The 20,839-nt window shown below is 40.0% G+C and overlaps 1 protein-coding gene across 2 annotated transcripts in view; it reads left to right on the top strand.

Annotated features, from left to right (window-relative positions):
• Nucleotides 1–20,452, top strand: part of atp13a3 (ATPase 13A3) — a 38,921-nt gene extending 18,469 nt beyond the window's left edge. For both annotated transcript variants that reach the window (XM_041934877.1, XM_041934878.1), the window contains 25 exons: nucleotides 605–677; nucleotides 1,524–1,655; nucleotides 1,809–1,991; nucleotides 2,308–2,465; nucleotides 3,343–3,531; nucleotides 3,638–3,699; nucleotides 5,853–6,003; nucleotides 6,278–6,397; nucleotides 6,725–6,742; nucleotides 7,145–7,298; nucleotides 8,258–8,378; nucleotides 8,567–8,691; nucleotides 9,573–9,733; nucleotides 10,255–10,383; nucleotides 10,511–10,590; nucleotides 10,814–10,856; nucleotides 10,949–11,058; nucleotides 11,305–11,401; nucleotides 11,491–11,563; nucleotides 11,668–11,845; nucleotides 12,034–12,212; nucleotides 12,311–12,399; nucleotides 12,621–12,701; nucleotides 13,466–13,558; nucleotides 14,956–20,452. In XM_041934877.1, the coding sequence (XP_041790811.1) occupies nucleotides 605–677; nucleotides 1,524–1,655; nucleotides 1,809–1,991; nucleotides 2,308–2,465; nucleotides 3,343–3,531; nucleotides 3,638–3,699; nucleotides 5,853–6,003; nucleotides 6,278–6,397; nucleotides 6,725–6,742; nucleotides 7,145–7,298; nucleotides 8,258–8,378; nucleotides 8,567–8,691; nucleotides 9,573–9,733; nucleotides 10,255–10,383; nucleotides 10,511–10,590; nucleotides 10,814–10,856; nucleotides 10,949–11,058; nucleotides 11,305–11,401; nucleotides 11,491–11,563; nucleotides 11,668–11,845; nucleotides 12,034–12,212; nucleotides 12,311–12,399; nucleotides 12,621–12,701; nucleotides 13,466–13,558; nucleotides 14,956–15,153 (2,997 nt within the window). In that variant the 3' untranslated portion in view covers nucleotides 15,154–20,452. The remainder of the gene's footprint in view (nucleotides 1–604; nucleotides 678–1,523; nucleotides 1,656–1,808; nucleotides 1,992–2,307; nucleotides 2,466–3,342; nucleotides 3,532–3,637; nucleotides 3,700–5,852; nucleotides 6,004–6,277; nucleotides 6,398–6,724; nucleotides 6,743–7,144; nucleotides 7,299–8,257; nucleotides 8,379–8,566; nucleotides 8,692–9,572; nucleotides 9,734–10,254; nucleotides 10,384–10,510; nucleotides 10,591–10,813; nucleotides 10,857–10,948; nucleotides 11,059–11,304; nucleotides 11,402–11,490; nucleotides 11,564–11,667; nucleotides 11,846–12,033; nucleotides 12,213–12,310; nucleotides 12,400–12,620; nucleotides 12,702–13,465; nucleotides 13,559–14,955) is intronic.
• The last annotated feature ends 387 nt before the right edge of the window (nucleotides 20,453–20,839 follow it).

The raw sequence follows: 20,839 nt of genomic DNA, 5'->3' as shown, positions 1-20,839 counted from the left end.
GTGTTATATCACAGCAGTCTCAGTCAAGACCATAACTAACCACAACAAGTTAATTATTATTCCAGTAATAGTCCGACAAGCTCACTACAGTTTATAACAGCTCTTTTGATAGCAGCCATGTAGGAAATCGAACCAAGGAACTGCTCACACTGCAAGACAGACGACAACCGATCTGGCAGAAATTTGTCCTGGTTCTAAAATTAGCCGGGGGTCACCACTCAGAGCGAAATGGGCTTATCTTAACAGATCATTTATACATCTTATATGTCATATATGTCTCACATATGTTATTGTGTTGTTTTTAATCTCAGATCGGTTTTGACAAACGTGTGATTCTGCCATATGAAACTGTACAACATGTACTAAACAGTACAAAAAAGAATCGCAGGAACATTTTTTGAAACAGCACACAGTCACCACCCCGCTCATGTCTAATCCAGGGTTTTCAGGATAGCATAAAGGCTCATCTGACCACGGTCTGCTGCCCCTGACTTCAAAATTAACGAACTCTGACAAAATCACCCTCACAGTCACACAGGTGCACATAGGAATCGAGAAGCTCTCTGAAGTTTTTCCATCTGTTTTCTTTGTTCCTTTTTTCCAGCAATACGTCATGCTTCACGATATGGTGGCAGCTCACAGTATTGTCCGTGTGTCTGTATGCCGAGCCAACAATGGTTTGTCAATTTTTTTTTTCTTGTGTCGTTCTTTTTTATTTATTTTTGCTGATGGCCTCAGTAAAGTCACTTTGATAGTTGTACACTGCATGTGTTGTTCTATTCTGTTTCCTGCTTTTCTCAATAGTGGTTTCCTAACCCAATGTGGTGGTAGACATTTTTCTGCTTCTGTGCTGGGCCAGACACAATTACACAGTCACCCTGCTTTGGCTGTCCTCCAGATGGCTGCTAGGGTGGGACAATGCAGACTTTCAGAGAGAGTGTGTGTGTGTATGGTAGACAGTGGGTGTAACATGTGTATATACATTTAAATGCACTCTTTATTGCTTCGGCACATTCTTTTTTTTATGTTTACACACTTTTTAAGTGGGTGATTGTGTCAGAAGAGGTGATGCAACAGCATTGACAGTCTCATCAGGTGTGTTATTAGCTGTAGCCAATTGAATTAGCAACAAAGGACAAAATGAAACTCCTGTTCAGAATCAGTTAGAAGCATTGTTGTGGAAGATGGCGCACCTCTTATATTTTTGTTTATGCATTCATCTACTGCACTGGCCCCTACTTGTGATGCCTCAGCTTTTTTTTTCCTGCTAGCTAGAGAGGCGTGAGTAATGAGAGATGTGCTGAGCAAGACTCTGGGGCTCTGACACACAAAATATCTCCTTTCTCACCCCCGCCCTCTCCACCATCTGCTACCGTTGGCTCATTTACACACTTTTCACCTTTCACCTATCCCCACTTTTGATTTTTTTTTTGTTTTGTTACCACCACTGCTCTCCACCTGTCTGTAATTAATGCACACATTTACCATCTTCACTCCTCCATTGCACCCCCCCTTCCTGGCAGAAATCGAAGAGATTTTGTCTACTGATCTGGTGCCCGGTGATGTGATGGTCATCCCCAGCAATGGGACCATCATGCCATGTGACGCCGTGCTGGTCAGCGGCACCTGCATCGTCAATGAAAGCATGCTCACAGGTTAGAGCCGAAGTGTGATAACTCTAACAAGGGAGAGAGACTGTTGGAATATTTGATATCTGTAATCTCAACAACTGACTGCAGGAGACTCCAGACAGCATAATACTCTTCCTGTAAATCTCCATTAATAATATCAGTCTACCCTGCCATCAGGTGAGAGCGTTCCCGTTACAAAGACCAACCTCCCAAACCCAGTGCCAGGGGAGCGAGAGGAGGAGACTGACAGTGCCTACAACACAGAGGAGCATAAAAGACACACACTCTTCTGTGGCACCCACGTCATCCAAACCCGCTTCTACTCCGGCGAGCTGGTCAAGGCTGTGGTGGTACGCACAGGTATGTGTGTGTGTCGGGGAAAACTTAATACTTGACTTGCTTTGTGAAGAAACTTTGGTGCTGAAACAGTGAGAGATTCAAATATGATTATATATATTTATTTTTTGCTGAGACACCACTCAGTTTATGAGAATTGCAGCAGTTCAGAGGTCAAAAATATCCCTTTCATTCAGGAAGCCACCACATTATGTACTCCACTAAATATTAAATTCACATTGGAGCCGTCCAATGTGAATTTAAGTCTCAGATGTGAGTGTTTCATCAAATATTGAAAACCTTCTCACCCAAAACTTGTCACAACAATTTCTTGGTCCAGGTTTCAGCACAGCCAAAGGCCAGCTGGTGCGCTCCATCCTTTACCCAAAACCCACCGACTTCAAGCTGTACCGCGATGCCTACCTCTTCCTGTTGTGTCTGGTGGCTGTGGCTGGAATTGGCTTTGTCTACTCCATTGTCCTCAGCATCATCAACAAGGTAATCTAGGAGGTGACAAGCAGATTAAACTCTGATTTTGAGTTACATGGGTTCGGAGTTTCAGAAGTGCATGCAGAAGGGCATGACAATGAGTGTGCAACTGGAACTGGAAGAAAATCCAATTTTTGAGCATTCACTCGCTCTGTCTTTCTGTTAGTTTACAATCATAAAAAAATGCATAATATGTGCAAGGACTGCACAGATGGCAATGCAAACATTTTTTAGTTACACCCAAGAGCTGCCCAGTACAACTGCAGTTTTCTTGCGACTGTTGACTAGCTCTCAGTGGCTGAAGCTTGAAATGCAATTTAAGTGATTTTTGTCCACTAGGTGGCAGAATGACTCCAAAACTAATGCTCAGTAACAGATGCCCCATCAGGTTATCAATGTCTTTTTTATGACTTGACTTATTTATGACCCAAATGAGTCCTGTTTTAGCCATTTTAGCCATTCCCTTGGTGCAACATTGTGCAAACAGTGTTCCAACAACACACATCATGTTGATACATTTTAAATCACTGTGTGCTGCAGAATATGAAATTTAGTTTTTCTGTTTCTGTAACGCTTGTGTGATTATAGGCTTCTTGTGGGATTAGCATCAGACTTAGAGGATCAGCCATTTTGGATCCTTGCTTTGAATTTGTTATTAACATGAATAATCAAATGAGAAAGCCTGGAGCTTTGCTGTACCACTGAAATGCTGCATATTTAACTCATAAACCTGGATTTTAGCAGCCCCTTTAACAATTGCGCGTGGGTGAACTGTGAATACCTACCAGTTTTAGGAATGCTGATTAATAGCTGGAGAGGTGCTAATCAAAGACAAGAGATCATCAAAAAATGCAAAAGTTTCTTTTTTTCTTTCTACCTGCCTCAGGTGCCAGCTAAGACCATCATTATTGAGTCCCTGGACATCATCACCATCACTGTGCCACCAGCGTTGCCAGCCGCCATGACAGCCGGCATTGTGTACGCCCAGCGACGCCTCAAACACATTGGCATTTTCTGCATAAGCCCACAGAGGATCAATATCTGTGGACAAATAAATCTGGTCTGCTTTGACAAGGTGCGTACTTGTCTTTGCATGACTGCCTCTAGTGTTGTGGCAGTAAAGATGTATTTTATTCAGTTTGATTTGATTCAATCAAACTCTGCTTTCTGTTTATGTACAGACTGGCACTCTGACAGAAGATGGATTAGACCTATGGGGAGTGCAGAGGGTTGAGAATGGCAGGTAAGATGGTCTGTACTCTTAATTTATTGAACATGAAACTACATCTGTTATAATGCATTGTGATTGCATCCAAAAGATGTCTTTGATCTCAAGGCATTGTCATAGTTTAGCCATTGCTGACCTGGTATTTGCTTTTGCTGACTGCTTTCTGGAGTAAAGGATTTGAAATATACAGGAATATCTTTTTCTGAAGGTCTAATTTGCTTAATTTCAAATCTCAGTAAGTGCTCAAATCCCTGTGCTTAAACAGCTCAAAGGAAGCTGTTTAGGTACCAGAAGATATCAACAAAATTAGCCAACCAGTATCCACACAGAAAATGTGTTATTCTGTCGGGTTGCCCAGTAATTATTACAGTTGTTTACAGTAGGGATGTGGAGATTCACCGATTCGTATCGGTGGTCCGATATAAACGTTTGCGATGCGACTGCACCGGTAGAATGAACGTGCATCGGATATAATTTACGGGTGAATTCGCGGTGCATCTCTTCTAGCCTGTCTATACCGGCAAATCCCATTGTTAAATCGACTATTTCTATCTATGTTCTAGTATTTTCAAGGCAACCTGAATGCACCATCGCGTCCCCAGGCAGTGACGCAAGCAGGTGTTGTACACAACAGACAAACGAGGCAAACGAGAAAGACGATAGCCGCGACGAGATATTTAATGCACCAAAAAAGACACATTAATCAAACGTGTGTCAATACTTTGGGTTTTTTTAAGCGAGGGGGTCAGCGAGACAAGACGCACGCAATTTGCAAACAATGCCGTGCGGCTATCAAGTACGTCGGCAGCACGACGCAACAAGCGTTCCCTCTGAACGAGTGTTCAGTACCGCTGGTGACATAGTAGTAATAATAATAATAATAATAATAATACATTTTATTTGGAGCGCCTTTCAGAACACTCAAGGACACTTTACATTGCGGGTAAAACATAAATAACACAAGATAAATACAAGCAGAATAAAAAAAAAACATAGTGACTGCTCAGCGCTATTCCCAGAACATGTAGACCAGTTAATATTTCTAAAGAAAAACCTGAAACTAAGCCATATGAGGTAAATCAGTGAGGTGTTTGCAGTAAATGGCATTGTTTGATTGCCAGTAGTTGATGTTTTTGCTTACATTGTGAGCAGTTAAGAAAGACTTGTTATTTATTTACATGTTCAATTTCTTATAGAAATTACACCAATACGTTTTCCTCCTAATACACAGGAGCACTATGGACATTGCACTTTGGAAAGAAATACCTCTATTTGAGCCCCTTGGTGAGAGTATTGTTTACAGCAGCTGTTACTGGCTGCCAGTTATAGTTTTATTTTTTTACACTTGATTCTGTAAAACATTGTTATTTGATTTTCATTCTTTTTAAGAAATCAGTCAACTTACTGAAACAAGCACATCATTCTGGCAGACAGTAGTATGTGTTGCTGGTCATGTTATTTGCACTATTCACATTGTTCATACTGTGCTTTCTGAAACAGTTTAACTGTGAAGTTTTATACATTTTGTATAATTATAGAGACAGAGAACATAATTGGGAGTTAGGAGTGCTAATTATAAATACAATTGAATGCTCTGTCTACTGAAATATGTCTTTTTTAAAATATGATTTATTGGTTACTCCATAAAAAAACAAATATTAAATACATCCCTCAAATCGATACAGAGATAAAGCAGAATTGTGCTATTGAGGTAAAAAACCTGATGTTACTATTACTCTCTCATACTGCAACTAACTGTATTGAATGATCACATCATATCGAAACATCCTTTTATAGTTAAGTCATATCGTTATCAAATCATTTTTGAATCGCATCGTATCGTGAGCAGGAGTGAATCGTATCGCATTGTATCGACGGGAGCTTCAGTGTATCGTAACTGTATCGTATCGGTGTCAGCGCATCGAGATGCATATCGAATCGGCCTCAGTGGTGGAGATATACAACCCTAGTTTACAGATATTGTTATGTGCTGGAATACTAAGTGATATGATTTCCCTAAATTTAGCAATCATGCACTGTTACTATACTAGTTTCTCATTGCATTGATTTGTCAGTAAAATGCATTGCTTCTGGATGCATTTTAATGACATCATGAGTAAAGTGTGTCTTCTTTCCTTGTCCTCATCCCATTTCTCCTGCCTCTCCAGTTTCCACCTGTCAGAGGAAAATGCCTACAAGGAAAATCTTGTCAAGTCCCAGTTTGTGGCTTGTATGGCCACCTGCCACTCTCTGACCAAAATAGAGGGCCAGCTGTCCGGAGACCCACTGGACCTCAAAATGTTTGAGGCTACAGGCTGGGTGAGTCGTTCTGTATCAATACAAAAGCATAATTTTGTTCACGAGAGCACAGTGGGAACAGTGGGAATGTGATTGGTCAGGCCACCTTTAAATAGGTGCATGGAGAAGCCTCATGGAATCCATTTTACTGTACGGTATGTGCAGGCCACCAGTGTGTGACAGTAAGAGGGAATCTATAAGATATTTATTATGTCAGATATGTTGATATCGCTTGCTGTTGTTGCATCAACATTTTTCCTGATCCCTGTTTTTCTCCAAATCTTTGTCTGCACAGATCCTGGAGGAGGCCACTGAGGAAGAAACATCTCTTCACAACCGTATCATGCCCACTGTGGTTCGACCCCCAAAACAGCTGTTGCCCCCAGAGCCTGCAGCTTCACCAGAGCAGGACATGGTATGAACAACAACATGTACATATATCATGTCAATACAAACACTCAAACTGAAATACAGAATAAACAGATCTATCAATCGAACAGTATTAATGAAACATGAGAGCTGGGGTGTGATCTTGGGCATTGCATTGTTCTTTCCGTAATTTTTTTTTATAGTCAGCCTAATAATAATAAGAAGTTGGCTAAGTTACCTAAATTCATAGAATATTGGCTGCAATTACAACCAGCTTCAGTATAACATCAATAGATACTGCCATCACAGCATAACAACAACAACGCATAACACTGAATGACTGCTTTCTCATGGACTCTTTTTCTCATTCTAGGAACTTTATGAGCTCTCGGTAAGTAGCCTGGTTCCTTTGTGAAAATGTACTCATCTTTTTCCCCTTTTTCCCTTCGAATGGACAGTTCAGATTTTAAAGAGCTGTATAATTAAGTGGAAATAGAAATAATTGATAATGTACATTTAATTTTATGGTCAGGCTTTTTGACAGTTTCTTCAAAAGTTCATTGAAATGTATAAAATTGTAAATTAATTTGTTATTCAGTAGAAAAAAATATAAGGATCTAATACACAGACCTACTGAAGATAGGTGTCATGATTTTGTCAACCGATTATTTAAGTTAGTAGTAGCATTGTAATTATTAGCATTAACCATGTTTCATTTTCATCTTCTCCTTGACATAAATGATAGAGACTGTTATTTGTTTTTGCTTGTGTCTGTGTGGGTGTGCGTGTGTAGTCAGCGTATGAGATAGGTATCGTGCGCCAGTTTCCTTTTTCCTCAGCGCTCCAGAGGATGAGTGTGGTGGCTCGTCGGCTGGGGGAGAAACGTATGGATGCTTACATGAAGGGGGCGCCAGAGGTGGTGGCCAGTCTCTGCAAGAAAGAGACAGGTGAGATGTCAAAGGTGTCTGTAACTGCTATGGTGATGAACAGCACTGGAAATATTACTTGACATGCACTAGGATGATAGATATCTTGTTCTTGTTATATCTTATATCAATTATCAACTGATAATTGATAAATACAGAGCATGGCTGTAGATGAGGTGAGCTCCTTCACACACAGTGTAACTTTAGAGCAGAGCCCACAGTGGAGTGAATGAAATGGTCTACAGGATATGTTTTTATTGGAGACAATGACAACAATGCTCATTATCCATAAGTGCAAAAACAGGAGACATTACAGACAAGCTGTCATGAATAGCGATTTGTTATGAACGAGCTAAAACCGAACGCTAATTGCAGGAAATGGTTTAGACTTGTTAGCTATACATGTGAAAATAATTGAATCCTTGTAGACTGAGGCCGAGCCTTAACAGCCCCTCCTCCATCTACCCAGCAGTACTTGTCAGCAGTGAGTCTCCTCACATCAGCAGCAGAGGATGAATGATGCCACATGGCTGATTGCCAGTTTATTTTAAAAGGCTTGCAGCCTTCTAAACAGTGGTGTTTAGAGATTTAGATGACCATTAATTACAGTAAGTTATTTAAATGTTTTTTATACCCAGTACACTAAATGCTTGTCAATAAGGAGATGAGGCCTGCTCTCTCAATTAGTCTGCTTATTAGAAAAATAATATATCAATCCTCTTCACATTTTTTCACTTTGTAAGATAAATATTAGTTATTTTATCGGTATCAGCCACAACCCACTGACCTGCCAAATCTGTAGGAGTTAAGCACACCAAAGTAATTCAGAGTACCAGAAAGTTTTGGTTATATCTCAGAACCTAGCATTTGTTAAAAAAAATTGAATCTAACCCTGTTACACAATATATTTGGATGTAATGTAATCTACCCCCCCCCCACCTAACTTTACTCTTTTCTTTAATGTCTGTGTGTTTTTGCAGTGCCGGAAAGCTTCGCTGAGGTTTTAGAGGGCTACACCAAACAGGGTTTCAGGGTCATAGCTCTAGCTCATCGTCGACTTGAATCCAAACTCACCTGGCACAAAGTCCAGAACGTTAACAGGTAGTGTACTGCTTATTGTTGCTACTGATTGCTGCTGCTTTTCCACTATATTACTTCACGCTGCTGACGTTGCACTGTCACGCCTGCACTCCTCAAGTCTGTGAGTGGGAGCAAATGTCCCCCACGTTATTTTAGGTATTTTGTTCTTGGCACACAAATGCAGCTGTATACGTCTTCCTTTGAATTAGGGAACACATAGAGGCAAACATGGAGTTCCTGGGTCTAATCATCATGCAGAACAAGCTGAAGGCAGAAACCCCAGCTGTGTTGCAGGACCTCCACAGAGCACACATCCGTACTGTTATGGTTACTGGTAAGACCTTGTACACGCGTACACAGACAAACACACACAAATTCACACAGGTCTTAACTGAGCCAGCAATGGCATCAATGTAGTCACAGAAGAGAGCAAACACACACAGATATATAAATAAAAATATACAGTGTACATAACACACAGTCTTCCTTTTGTGTTTCTGTCTGCCTGTAGTTCTTGCATTGCTGTGACACAGGCAGCATAATGAGTTTAGTAATCTGTGTATTGGCACTCAAACGATTTAATCCTTCTGTATTTACTCAGCCTGTGCCTGTTGTCTCAACTAATAACATTCTCCAGGCTGCTCAGTGTAACTGGCACACACTAACTCCAATATCCACCAGAGGATTTTACCTCCTTGCTTGGCTTTAACCTTGTCATCTGTCTTCTGAAGGTTACTACACAGACCTTAAAAGGGAAGACAGTCTGTCAGACAATGTCTCACTTTGAGGCTGAAAATGTATTTAGTAACTCATAAGTCATTTATGATCCACATATACAGTATTCGGCACCATTTTAGAACCAAACATCCTCCTCTGACTGCATATGTCCCCATCAGTCCCACCCTCTGCCCCATACTGATTTAAATATCAATACGGGTTGTCAAGGACTGGACCAGAGAAAATCATGGTCGTACTGCATGTGTATTTGAGAGTGACATAAAACAATTCGGAGTAAGAAAATAAATTTGTGTCTCAGCTAGACACTGTTACACATCCCTGCTAATCTATAACAGGATTGCTTCTTTTAGGTATTTTAGAGGTTTTAGATTTTAGCTTTTTACTGCGTTGTTTGTGGTTTTCATATTAAGACAACTTGGGAAAATCTGCATAAGGAAAAAATCTAAATGAGACATGTCTGCTGTATTTTCATTCCAGGTGACAACATGCTGACAGCCATCTCTGTGGCCCGGGACTGTGGAATGATCCCGCCCCAAGACACAGTCATCATTGCTGATGCCCTCCCTCCCCATAATGGACAAGCCGCCAAAATCACCTGGAGATACGCTGACAAGCCGAGCAAGACATCTCGCCTGGAGGTGATGCGATGGGACTAATGCTAACATGGTTACTTGCTCAAGCACGAAGCACACATTTAGAAAAGGGGGAACTGATGAAAAAGCTTGCATAATCAGACACACACACAGTAAAAGGCTGCATGCAGGCGTACACACTACACTACGTGATGGAAAGACAAATTTGAGCCAATGTCTAGAATGAAAAGTTATTTCTGGCACCGTGTCCAGGCCTTAAAACTGTCTCCGAAACCGAAAAGTACATTTTTTTAAGTGAGTTGACTGCTCTCAAGTGTCTGACGCCACCTTATTAGTCAGAGAGGACACCGTTCCCCTGCTATTGCCCCTTAAAGTAAGAGCTGAGCAAAATTGAACATACAATCTATTACAAAAGCTGAATAATAAAACTTTGCTCAACACAAATTCTTAATTGTTGTTGTTAAAGTCCAAGAAGATGGTTCAGTTCCACAGTAATTATTGAGGCTAACTTAAACTGGCATCATAAAATGTGTTGGCTCTAATCCATTCTTTCTTTACTTACGCAGGAAGTGAGCATCAGTCTGGAGGATGTGTGTCATGTAGATGAGCACAAAACACAAGAACTGTACCACTTTGCTATGAATGGAAAATCGTTTGCTGTCATCGAGGAGCATTTCCCTGACATGCTTCAAAAGGTATGAGGTCTCTTGAATGAGAGTGGACATCGCTCCAACCTTTTCAGTAACTGCTTGCTGTTCCTGGCATATAGTTATCGCCATGTTACTTAATATTTCTGTTATGATGCTGTGTTCTGCCTCGTAGTTGGTGCTGCATGGGACAGTGTTTGCCAGAATGGCCCCAGACCAGAAAACTCAGCTCATTGAGGCATTGCAGGGCGTAGAGTGAGTATTTTAGTTAAAACACACATTGTAGCTGTAAAAAGTTATTTTGATAAGTTGTTCGAAGTTACTTCGTATTACATCCACTAAATATGTTGCTTGCGAGCAGCAGTAGAATCAGTCAGTCAGTCAGAATTGTAAATAAAAAGTTGATTTTATGGAATTTGTCAAGGTTCTTGTGGTAACAGTGAGCACAGAGTCACTGCTCTTTGCCGTTTGCTCGCAGCTACTTTGTGGGGATGTGCGGAGACGGAGCAAACGACTGTGGGGTATGTACAGCCACTTTAAAATGGTTTAAATGAGCATGACTTGATAGCAGTCTGGACACACATACCTTATAATTCTTAAATTCCTCACCCAGGCTCTCAAGAGGGCTCATGGAGGCATCTCTTTGTCGGAGCTCGAGGCCTCGGTAGCCTCTCCCTTCACCTCCAGGACCCCCAACATCTCCTGTGTCCCCAGTCTCATCAGGTTTGTGTTTTCTTGTTTGTGTGTCACGTAATAGACAAATAAATAATAGAGAAAATATGAATGGTGCAAATGGATTAAATTCTCACACATTTAAATCAACAAAACCACCCCATGCCTTTACAATTTGCCCATTTTAGTTTGAATTCATAGTGTCATAAAAGGCTTTTTCTGTCAAGCTGTGTTTTTTATAGCTACTTAATCTTGCTTGTGAGGATAGTGAGATAACAGTCTCCCTTGCTTCTACAGGGAGGGGCGTGCTGCTCTCATTACTTCCTTCTGTGTGTTCAAGTTCATGGCCCTCTACAGCATCATCCAGTACATCAGTGTCACTCTCCTCTACTCTGTACGTAATGCTGGTCCCTCAATCAATAGTAGCTGAGGAATGAATGAGGAAGTCTCTGATCTGTGCTGTCTGTTGTTTTTGTTTTTTAGATCCTCAGTAACCTCGGAGACTTCCAGTTCCTCTTCATTGACATTGCCATCATCCTCCTTATTGTCTTTACCAGTAAGTATAAGAAATGTAACAATGATAAGGTAATGTTTTGGGGGTTTTTTTAACCACGTTTTGCCATATTTTTCTTCCTTATAATTTCCCCTGCTCCTCTTCAGTGAGTCTGAACCCTGCGTGGAAAGAACTGGTGTCACGTCGTCCCCCATCAGGTCTGATCTCAGGGCCCCTGCTGTTCTCTGTGCTGACCCAGATCCTCATCTGCTTGGGCTTCCAGACCGTTACATTCCTGTGGGTCCGACAGCAGCCCTGGTACACAGTTTGGACACCACTTACAGAGTGAGTACTTGTGATCATTGCAGATGTCCCTCAACCAAACAAAAATAACATTGCAGTGAGAGGATTTTTGAATCATTTCATAATATATGTTTTGAATTATGTTGTGTGCACACTCATATTTGTGTATTTTGACCCCAGACTGAAAATGTTTCTTGATTGTTCTTGAATCAAACTCTCTTCTCACTCAGTGTCTGCAACCGGTCATCACACATTAACGTGTCTGACCACAATGACACAGAGGTGGACGATCATAACATCCAAAACTTCGAGAATACCAGCGTCTTCTATGTCTCCTGCTTCCAGTATCTCATTGTTGCCATAGTTTTCTCAAAGGGCAAACCTTTCAGGCAGCCTAGCCACAAGAATTGTAAGAAACTTGCTTCTTAATATGAATAAATTTTACCTAAAATAGTTTTGTATATGTTACATATTTGTGTGCATTGTGCTTGCATGTCCTCTCCCCAGGGCCGTTTGTGCTGTCTGCCTTCAGTTTGTATGTTTTCCTGCTGTTCATCATGTTCCACCCTGTCGAAAGCATTGACAAGTTTCTGGAGGTAAGACATCACACTCAAGAATTCTACACGTTTTACTCAGCTCTGAGGACCTTAGCTTGCCAAGCTTTATACTTTTAATATTTTGATATGATATAAAAGCCCAGTCTGTCATTTTATTAACTGATAACTGAAGAGTTAGTAAAGCCTTAAAATGAGGCTGTTGAGGAAAGAATCACAGGTGATCAGCTATGGAGTCTCTCTCTCTCCCTCTGTCTGAACAGATTGTTTGTATCCCATTTGAGTGGAGGTTAAAACTCTTCCTCATCATCGTCATTAATGCGGCTGTGTCTGTTTTGGTGGAGGTAAGACGCACACTTCAACACATGGTAGCAGTAGACGTTTTTCTCATGTTCAGTTTTTGTTTGTTCATGCAGTGTGCTCATCTTTGTCTCATTTAGCTGGACAGCAGGATCAGTCTTGTGTTGTGAGAAGAAACTATGTTGTAAAGTGAAAATGTCCTCGTCTTTTAATGAGACAAACTGCAATAGTCAGCACTTTAAGTATGTGACTGTCTTTGGTGAAATGTATGCATTTGTGGGGCTCAAAGCAGCATACGTTTGTCTTGTCTAATTTTTGGACAGACGGCTGCTCTTTCAGAAAATAATGTACTATGTACAGTACAGCTACAATGGATAGTTTATGCTGGCCTGCCACATTTGGTGGAGCAGTATCACTATGCCTCTGCCTTCCTTTTTAGATTGCTGCCCTTGTATACATGCACTGCTTAGCAGACACCCTAGATGATGCTGTTTCCTAAACTACCGGTCCAAATCCCCGTCACCTTTTAAGTGAATAAAAAAAAATAAAATCAACCAAGATGATTGTGCACATAATCCAGAATTCCAGCAGAGTTTCCAGTATTTATGAGACAATAGTATCCATGTGCTCTTTTCTTACTAATTTGTTTAGTTAAATTTTAACCTCACATGTATTAACACACAGCTTAATGGAAGCAAACTTGAAGCTTTGACACACTGTGGCTCTGCAAGAAACAATAGCAGACGCTATGTGAAATCAAATTAGCCTCTCTGTAATTCTTTCCCCTGCCCACTGCGCTATTCCATAGACCTTCATCCTTGACATCGTCTTATGGAAGCTTGTGTTCAGCCGAGACAAACAGGGCAACTTTGGCGTCACTCCTGCCGCCCCGACACCACAGGTTGGGAATATCTGACACCTTCTTCTTAAGCCCTTTCATTTTCCTCTTGTGTGGTGTTCCCTCTCTCTTTTCCCACTTCTTCCTCTAATGCTACAGACCGCACCTTTCTATTCTAACCTCTAACCAAGACATGCATGTGCGAGACGTGAGTCTCATTCTGATCTGTCCTCTTCCTCTGGTATTCCCCGATGGGCCTTTTGTTCAGGGGTTTAACAGTTTTACTCTGTTCTGCGGCTCCATTTTAGCTTCATAACTGCTCTTACGAGCAAGTATTTTTTTTAATAACAGTATTGCTGAAGATGAAAGCTGCTGTATGTTTGGATTGAGAGCTACTGGTGGTCACTGTTAAACACATTTACTTTGAGATAAGTGAGTTTATGACTGGGAAGTAATTGCTTTCATTTGAAGCTTAATGATCAACTGAATAAGTAATGCCCTCATCTCCTTTTGAAACCACCACATAACCACGCTCAGCTGTCAGTATGTTAAATTTATGAGACATGATAGTATTTAAAGCAGCTTCAACCTTCAATCTGTGAAATGGGCTCTTAAGGTGGTGACATACATTACAATGCAATATGATGACTGAAAAGCATAGTAGAGCAGAGTGATATGTGCCAGACACGTTGTGGAAAACATCAACCACAATTATTTTAAAGCACATATTTATATATAAACATGGCATAATTATTATCATTGCTCAAACAGTTTCCAAGCCTTGGATACCTCCCATTGCTTTTTATGTAGAAGTGATGATTGCCATCTCCTCTCCCTCCGCTTACTGCACCTCCAGTTTCAGTTTCTGCTAAGCTCTACTTGCTGCACTTATCTCTTAGTTTCCCTTTGTCTTAGATAGCTATGTCAGTCAACACTGTCAGTGGTTCCTAACAAGTACAGTATATTTAGAATAAAAACAGGCTGGCCTTTTCTTTTTTTTTTTTAAGGTTAATGAGAAATTTTAATTCATTTATTTTTTTTGACTCTGTAAAGATCTGCTGTGAAGTCCTTTTGTTTGTTTGATCTTTGACTCCATGAGCTTGTTTTTAAGGAGTGGGTCTCACTCTTTAAGGTATCTACTGCCAGCTCCTTCAAACTATTACCATGCTAAGTTTTGTTTTGAATGACTTGCATGCATGCAGACTTATACAGTGAAAATATACAGTGTAAAGTGTGCCTATCGATCATGCAAATGGCTCCTCTCCAGTTTTATATTTTGCATGTATAAGTTTTATTAGCATGCCGCTGTGCTGATATGCATTTAGTGAAAGCGTTTTAGAAAACCAGAACAAAATATGACACAAATCCATGGAGCCATTCATTCCTCCCATTTCCTCCGTTCTCTGTTATTTTTCTTTCACTTGTTGATTCGTTTATTGCTGGGGCTGTGGTATTTTCAGGAGGGCATTGACCGGCGGGTGTTCAAGTGTCTGTCCTGGCCGTGCTGCCCACGCAAGATGACACCCAAGGCTCGATACATGCATCTGGCCCAGGAGCTCAGCGTGGACCCTGACTGGCCTCCAAAGCCAGCCACCACCACTGAAGCCAAGCCCCGCCCAGAAAACGGTTCCACCTATCAATTCATGATCAACTCCTAGCACCCCACAGCTAATGTACCCCTTTCATACAGCAGACATGCATTTGACACGTGTTCAGTGAACACACATTCAACCTATTCAGGCAGAAGTGTCACAGGATAACTGCTGTCACCATTCAGAGACTTGCATCTAACATAAGTACCAAATAAAGTTTCAGTTTTTCAGTACCATCTCTCTGGCTCACCCGCTCGCGCGCTCTCAGGTATCTCTTGCTTGTCTCTAAATGTCATTTAAACATCAGTAACATTAAATGTAATTCCCGTTCTGCTGAGCAGCATTCAAACCCAGGCGTGGAGGAGGATGGATTAACTAGGTCGAATTTGCAAGTTGACCTCTTCAAATTGACTTCAGTTTGCCTGTATGAAAGGGGTAGAAAAAGAGCCCAAGTCCCACTCCACTTCAGTGCTAGCTTCTGACATACATGTGCTGTCAGTAATGTTTTTGAAAATAATTGCTTTTATACCATTGTTAAGATAAAGGTCTTCAGATTTCATGAGCTACTACAGTACAGTAGTAAAGAGTAAAATGGCCTACTTTCATGTCTGAGCCTTTCAGAACTATCACTGGAAAAGTACAGGATAGCATGATGCAGATGCTAGCCTAGAAGAAGGGTTGTGCTTTGGCCCTAGAATATTGCAACCCACTCTGACTGAAAGGACAGGTGAGAGCATTGCTTGATAAAGAGAGTCTGAAAGAGTTTGAAGAACAGGGTGGGAGAAAGAGCTTTCACTTTAAGATGGAGATATGTAGGTTTAAATGTGCGTGGCGTAAAGGACAGATAGCAGTCGGTGGTTGTACTGAGCAACTGTGTATGGTCTGATCATAGTTTTTAAAATCAGCTGCAAATCCACTCCATGTTTGTAGTGTTGGGCAGCCACCACCTCACTTTTAGGACGTTCACACAGTGAGTCACTTGTTTCACAAGTCTAATCTGTTGTGAGCGGTGCAGGCTCTGATTGCTACTATGTAGTGGTGTTAAACAGATAATGCACACATATATATAGAGAGAGAGAGAAAGAAAGAGAGAGAGAGAGGGTCATTTTAATGAGCTCGCATCACTACATGGCAAGCATAGAATCATAACCAAAAGGAAATGGTTTAAAGCTTACCACAGACCCCCAGGGATGAAAGAAATTGCTCTTTTGAGACCAGTATTCAAATCAAGCACACTGAGTTTTAAAGATTGGGAATCTTGAAATGGCTGCAATCAGCTTGCTCAATTGCACACCCCAGGCAGAAAACACAGTACATTAGAGATCACAGATTGATGATTGAAACCACAAAACTGTATATGTGGTTGCGTCTTTCTCATAATTTGGCCACAACATTCATGCACATTCAAAACATTATGACATGTATAAAAGTAAAAGACCTTTAAGAGAACAGTGAAGCAGACATGTGCTTGTCCTCTCACAACCACAGGCTGGGACCTGTGGCAGGATCTCTGTTGTGTTTGTCAGAGTTTAAGTGTAGGGTTTTTTAAACAAAGATGTTGTTGCGTAAAAGAAGACTAGCAAAAACAAAAAGTCTAATTTCATCTCAACTTTTTAGGCGTGCTAATGCAGTGCATTTGTTAGTATTTTGGTCCTGATGAAAATATGTTAACATGACACCAACAACTCTTCAGTTCTTAACAGGATACCTCTAAAACTAATCTCTGAAATCTCATCAACTCCTGCCGTACTTGCATATTAATGCTAGCACACTAAATGTTAACATGTCACACTCGCATGATAAGTGTTAACATACCATGCTAACAAGTATGACAGGGAACAACATGGCCTTTCCTCTGGCACTCCCCTCAGGCCAAACTTTTTGCCCCACTAGTGGTAAAGTTGCACCAACAGCAATCTTGTCTCTGCTCTTCATCAGTCAAAAAATTTTGCTTGCTTATGTGCAATGAGCATTACCCTCTCATTGGCTGCCAGTGTGGCTCTAAACCTTTGGTCTTATGTTTTTGCATCTATGAGCCATGTCCTGTCAGCATCTAATGGCATCAGACAGGAGACTGAAAGCATAGCAAGACTTGCATGAAGCCAGCTCCCTATCGTCATGTTCTGATGGTTGCAATACTAGAAATATTACTATGAATACAGCATAAATGTAGAATTAAGAAACATTTCCATTCACATCTCTGTGTTTTGAAAAAAAAAAAAACAACAAAAAAACAATCTGCACAAGAAACAGCATGAATCTGGCTGGTTATCGCGGACACTTAATCACATGCATGAGACCATATAAATCAAAGGGTTTTACATTTACAAACTCATGTCAGGGGTTGGCTCCAGAAAGCCAGTAGTACAACTTGTCTTTTTTTTTTTTTTTTTAATAAACAAAATTTCTTCCTATGGAAGACTGATGTAATCGTAAATCAAGGCAAGGCATTGTGCATCCCATCAGCTCACTGTTCTTGGCACATTCAGAACACCCATGCAACAACAACACACTACAGAAGATGGATGCTGGTTACCATATACACTTGTATTCATGTCTTACACATAGGCTACCTGCATAGAGAGTTAAGGGCTATATTTAATGTTCAATGCTCTTTCTTTGACGTTTAGAGTGATACTCCCCAGAGTCTGGTCTCACAGTGTCAGATACTCACTCGCTCCCTGTGAACTTTGAAGGTGGCTATAAACCTTTGTAGCTTCTTTCTTGATAAAAACTTGACTGTTAAATTCAGTCTGCCGAGATCGATTCAAATAATGGCATACTAACAGATGGATGGCGGAGAAGCTATTACACTGCACTAGTGTAAGCTGCCATGAAAATTGGTACCACTGGAAAATATTATAACAGATTTATTTCAGCCTGGCCACAGTCGCTGTCAAGAGAAAACAGAAATCTTATTTACAGCCACCTTTAAAGCAACCTTAGCGTTTGATGACCAAAAGGCAGAATTAGTGTGGAGTGTCACTTTAAAGCAAAGACACCAACACACTGTCAGTATAAGTGTACTCTGCATAGCAGCCTTTAATGAATAGCGTGGTTCAATATTAATGATTTCAAGCAGTGTGTGTCTCAAAGTATTTTCAGACTGCTGATCAGCCGTTAGGAGACACCATGTCAAAAGAATGTCAAACTAAATGTAATGTTACGCATCCAAATGAAGCAAGTTATATCTGAGACATCTGGTAACAGCACTGTGTTATCTGACACGTTATTGTGTAGAACACATGACACCACTTGTAGCTTGTCCATTGATTATTAATAATTTTGTTCACGTAGAAACAAAATCACAACACATTTTGTTAATATCTGAAGAGTCTGAAGATGCTCAGTTCCTAAAAGCCATTGTCTATTGAGATACTTGTAATAATATTACAGATGCATATGAAACTTGGGATCCATACTGTTTTTATGACAAGCGCAAATGTGGTATGTGACCATAGTAATGGATACATTATTTAATTGATGAGGAAAGTTCATAGTATTTTATTGTAGTACTTTGTGGGTACATTTTCAGTGTGAGAAGGATATATATATATATAGTACATGAAACTGGTTTGAAATTTATAACATGGCTAAAATTGACATTCTTGTGCCAATTTTCAGGAAGATTCTCATGTTGTAAAAAAGACCAACAAAAAAAGTCAAAATTACTGATTTTTGATTTCATTGATTGATGTGCCCAAACATGGGCCACACGAGTTTCTATGCCTCTGAAAATTCAGTGTTTTTTTTTTTCTTTTTTATATTTGCTGTCAGGGTTTAATTTCTCTGTCCTAGATACCTACTGAGGCTAAGATTGAATGTTGTGTAAAGAACAAAATTGAATGCAATACTATGGCTATTGATTCTATTTCCAAAGACTTTTCATCATGTTTGAATTGGTTATTTGAAAAAAAAGAAGAAAAGTTTGATTGTAACCTGTGTTCAGTTCTGGCAAATCTGATTTGACTCAGCAGAAGTGGATGATAATATTAGAAGATGGATTCTGTCTGTATATATGAGATGTACATTTCTAGTGTGTGCATAAAAGTCAAAAGATTTAGTTATAAAAATGTATGGTTTTTGGATTATCAAAGGGCTGGTGTGTCTTTTTCTACTATTTTGGTACTGTGTTACAATCAGTTGTCTACTTTTGATTTGTACTGTCTTGGATTTATTTTGTACTTTTTGTTATGGAGTTGCATTAGATTGGATCTTCCTTATTAGGGCATGAATCGTGGGCATTTATTTCACAATTTGAATCCGTCATTGTGAAGTATGATCGGGCACTTGGATCAATATTTGTTCTGTCTTGGGTAAACATAATGCAGCACATGTCTACTGTAAAGTTTCAAGAAAGTTGAATTTAAACTATTCGGAGGGGAAAGATTTGTCTCTGCAGGTTTTACTTCTCAGCTTTTCTTTTGCTTCTCGTTTGTCTCAATGCTTTGTATGAAACCAAGGATCTGACACAAGAAGGGAATTTGACTGATTTAGTGTATTTGGCGCCTCCTGTTAGCGAATTCAGAATTTGAGCAACATCTGACAATCTTTTTACTTTTCTGTCTGATCATTAAATGTGCATATTTTACTTATGTCTAGAACTTTTTAAAAAGATTTTGCATCCATGTAAAATTAAAATGTAATTGGCAAAAGAATGTGTATTGCTGCTCGATATCAGCGGTCTGTTGTAGAGGTGATTATATTGCTGCTAGGGGCAAAACGATTCAGTCTCACCTGTGTCGTAGCTGTGTACCTTGATACAGAAAATTCATCCATTTCATGACGTGCAGAGTGTAAATACTACAATTGCTTTTCTTCTGCGCTACAGTTTTGCCTTTTATTCTGACACTGCTATGTCAAAGCAATGGATTTTATGCTGAAACCTCTATGCTCTTATACAGGTACAACATATGCCGACTGACAGTTAGCACTGGCCTCTTGTTCACATCATGTATTTTAAGCAAACCATCGAATGGCATTTAGATTGAGTCAGCCACTGAGTACATGAACCCTCATGTGGATGTTGTTTCCTCAGGGAAATGTGTCTATTTGTAATCAATAGAGAAAATAATAAAAGTTGATACCCAAACTGAATGAAAATATACTGTTGGTAAAACATTTTATTACAGTCCATCTGTATGTCAGCTCCTTCAGGTGTGCTTTTTATTTGCAGGTCCCACACCTCAGCAAGAGGCTCATCTGGGGTATATGCATTGTTTTTATTGGCAGAGATGTACATTTTTTGGAAATTTTTGTACTTTATAATTTATTTTTTATTTATTTTCATTTCTTTTTCCCTGAGGATTGTATTTCAGATTTATCTTGATTTCTTTCTTTTCAATAAATGTTCTCAAAACACTCAGCTGCTTGTCTCTGAGTAATTTGTATGCATTGGGCATGAATTATCATAATGCTGCAGAAGCTTTAAGAAAGTATGTAGTTATATGTAGAGCAGACCTCAAGTTGCCAATATATCCAAAGATGATTAATGCAGTGTTTATGGAGTTTACCAACAGAAAAGTTTGCAGTGCCGTCCAAATTCATTTTGGAGGATTCAGGTCCTGAGTTGGGATGTATACAGTGCAGCTTCAGTCTTATGCTGCTCCTCCTCTGTATGTAGCTTTATCTTTCATAAGATCCTGTATATATCAGGAAGCAGATGAACATTTACAAACATTGGGTCCCCTGTAATTCTTCTAAAAAGTAAACACTAGAGAGACAGTTTGGCACCTGCTAACCTAATGAGCTA

This window comes from Chelmon rostratus, chromosome 4 (genome assembly GCF_017976325.1).
Source record: "Chelmon rostratus isolate fCheRos1 chromosome 4, fCheRos1.pri, whole genome shotgun sequence".
Lineage (NCBI taxonomy): Eukaryota > Metazoa > Chordata > Actinopteri > Chaetodontiformes > Chaetodontidae > Chelmon > Chelmon rostratus.
Note: the sequence above shows the minus strand (reverse complement) of the source record. Positions and strands in the feature narration are given on the sequence as shown.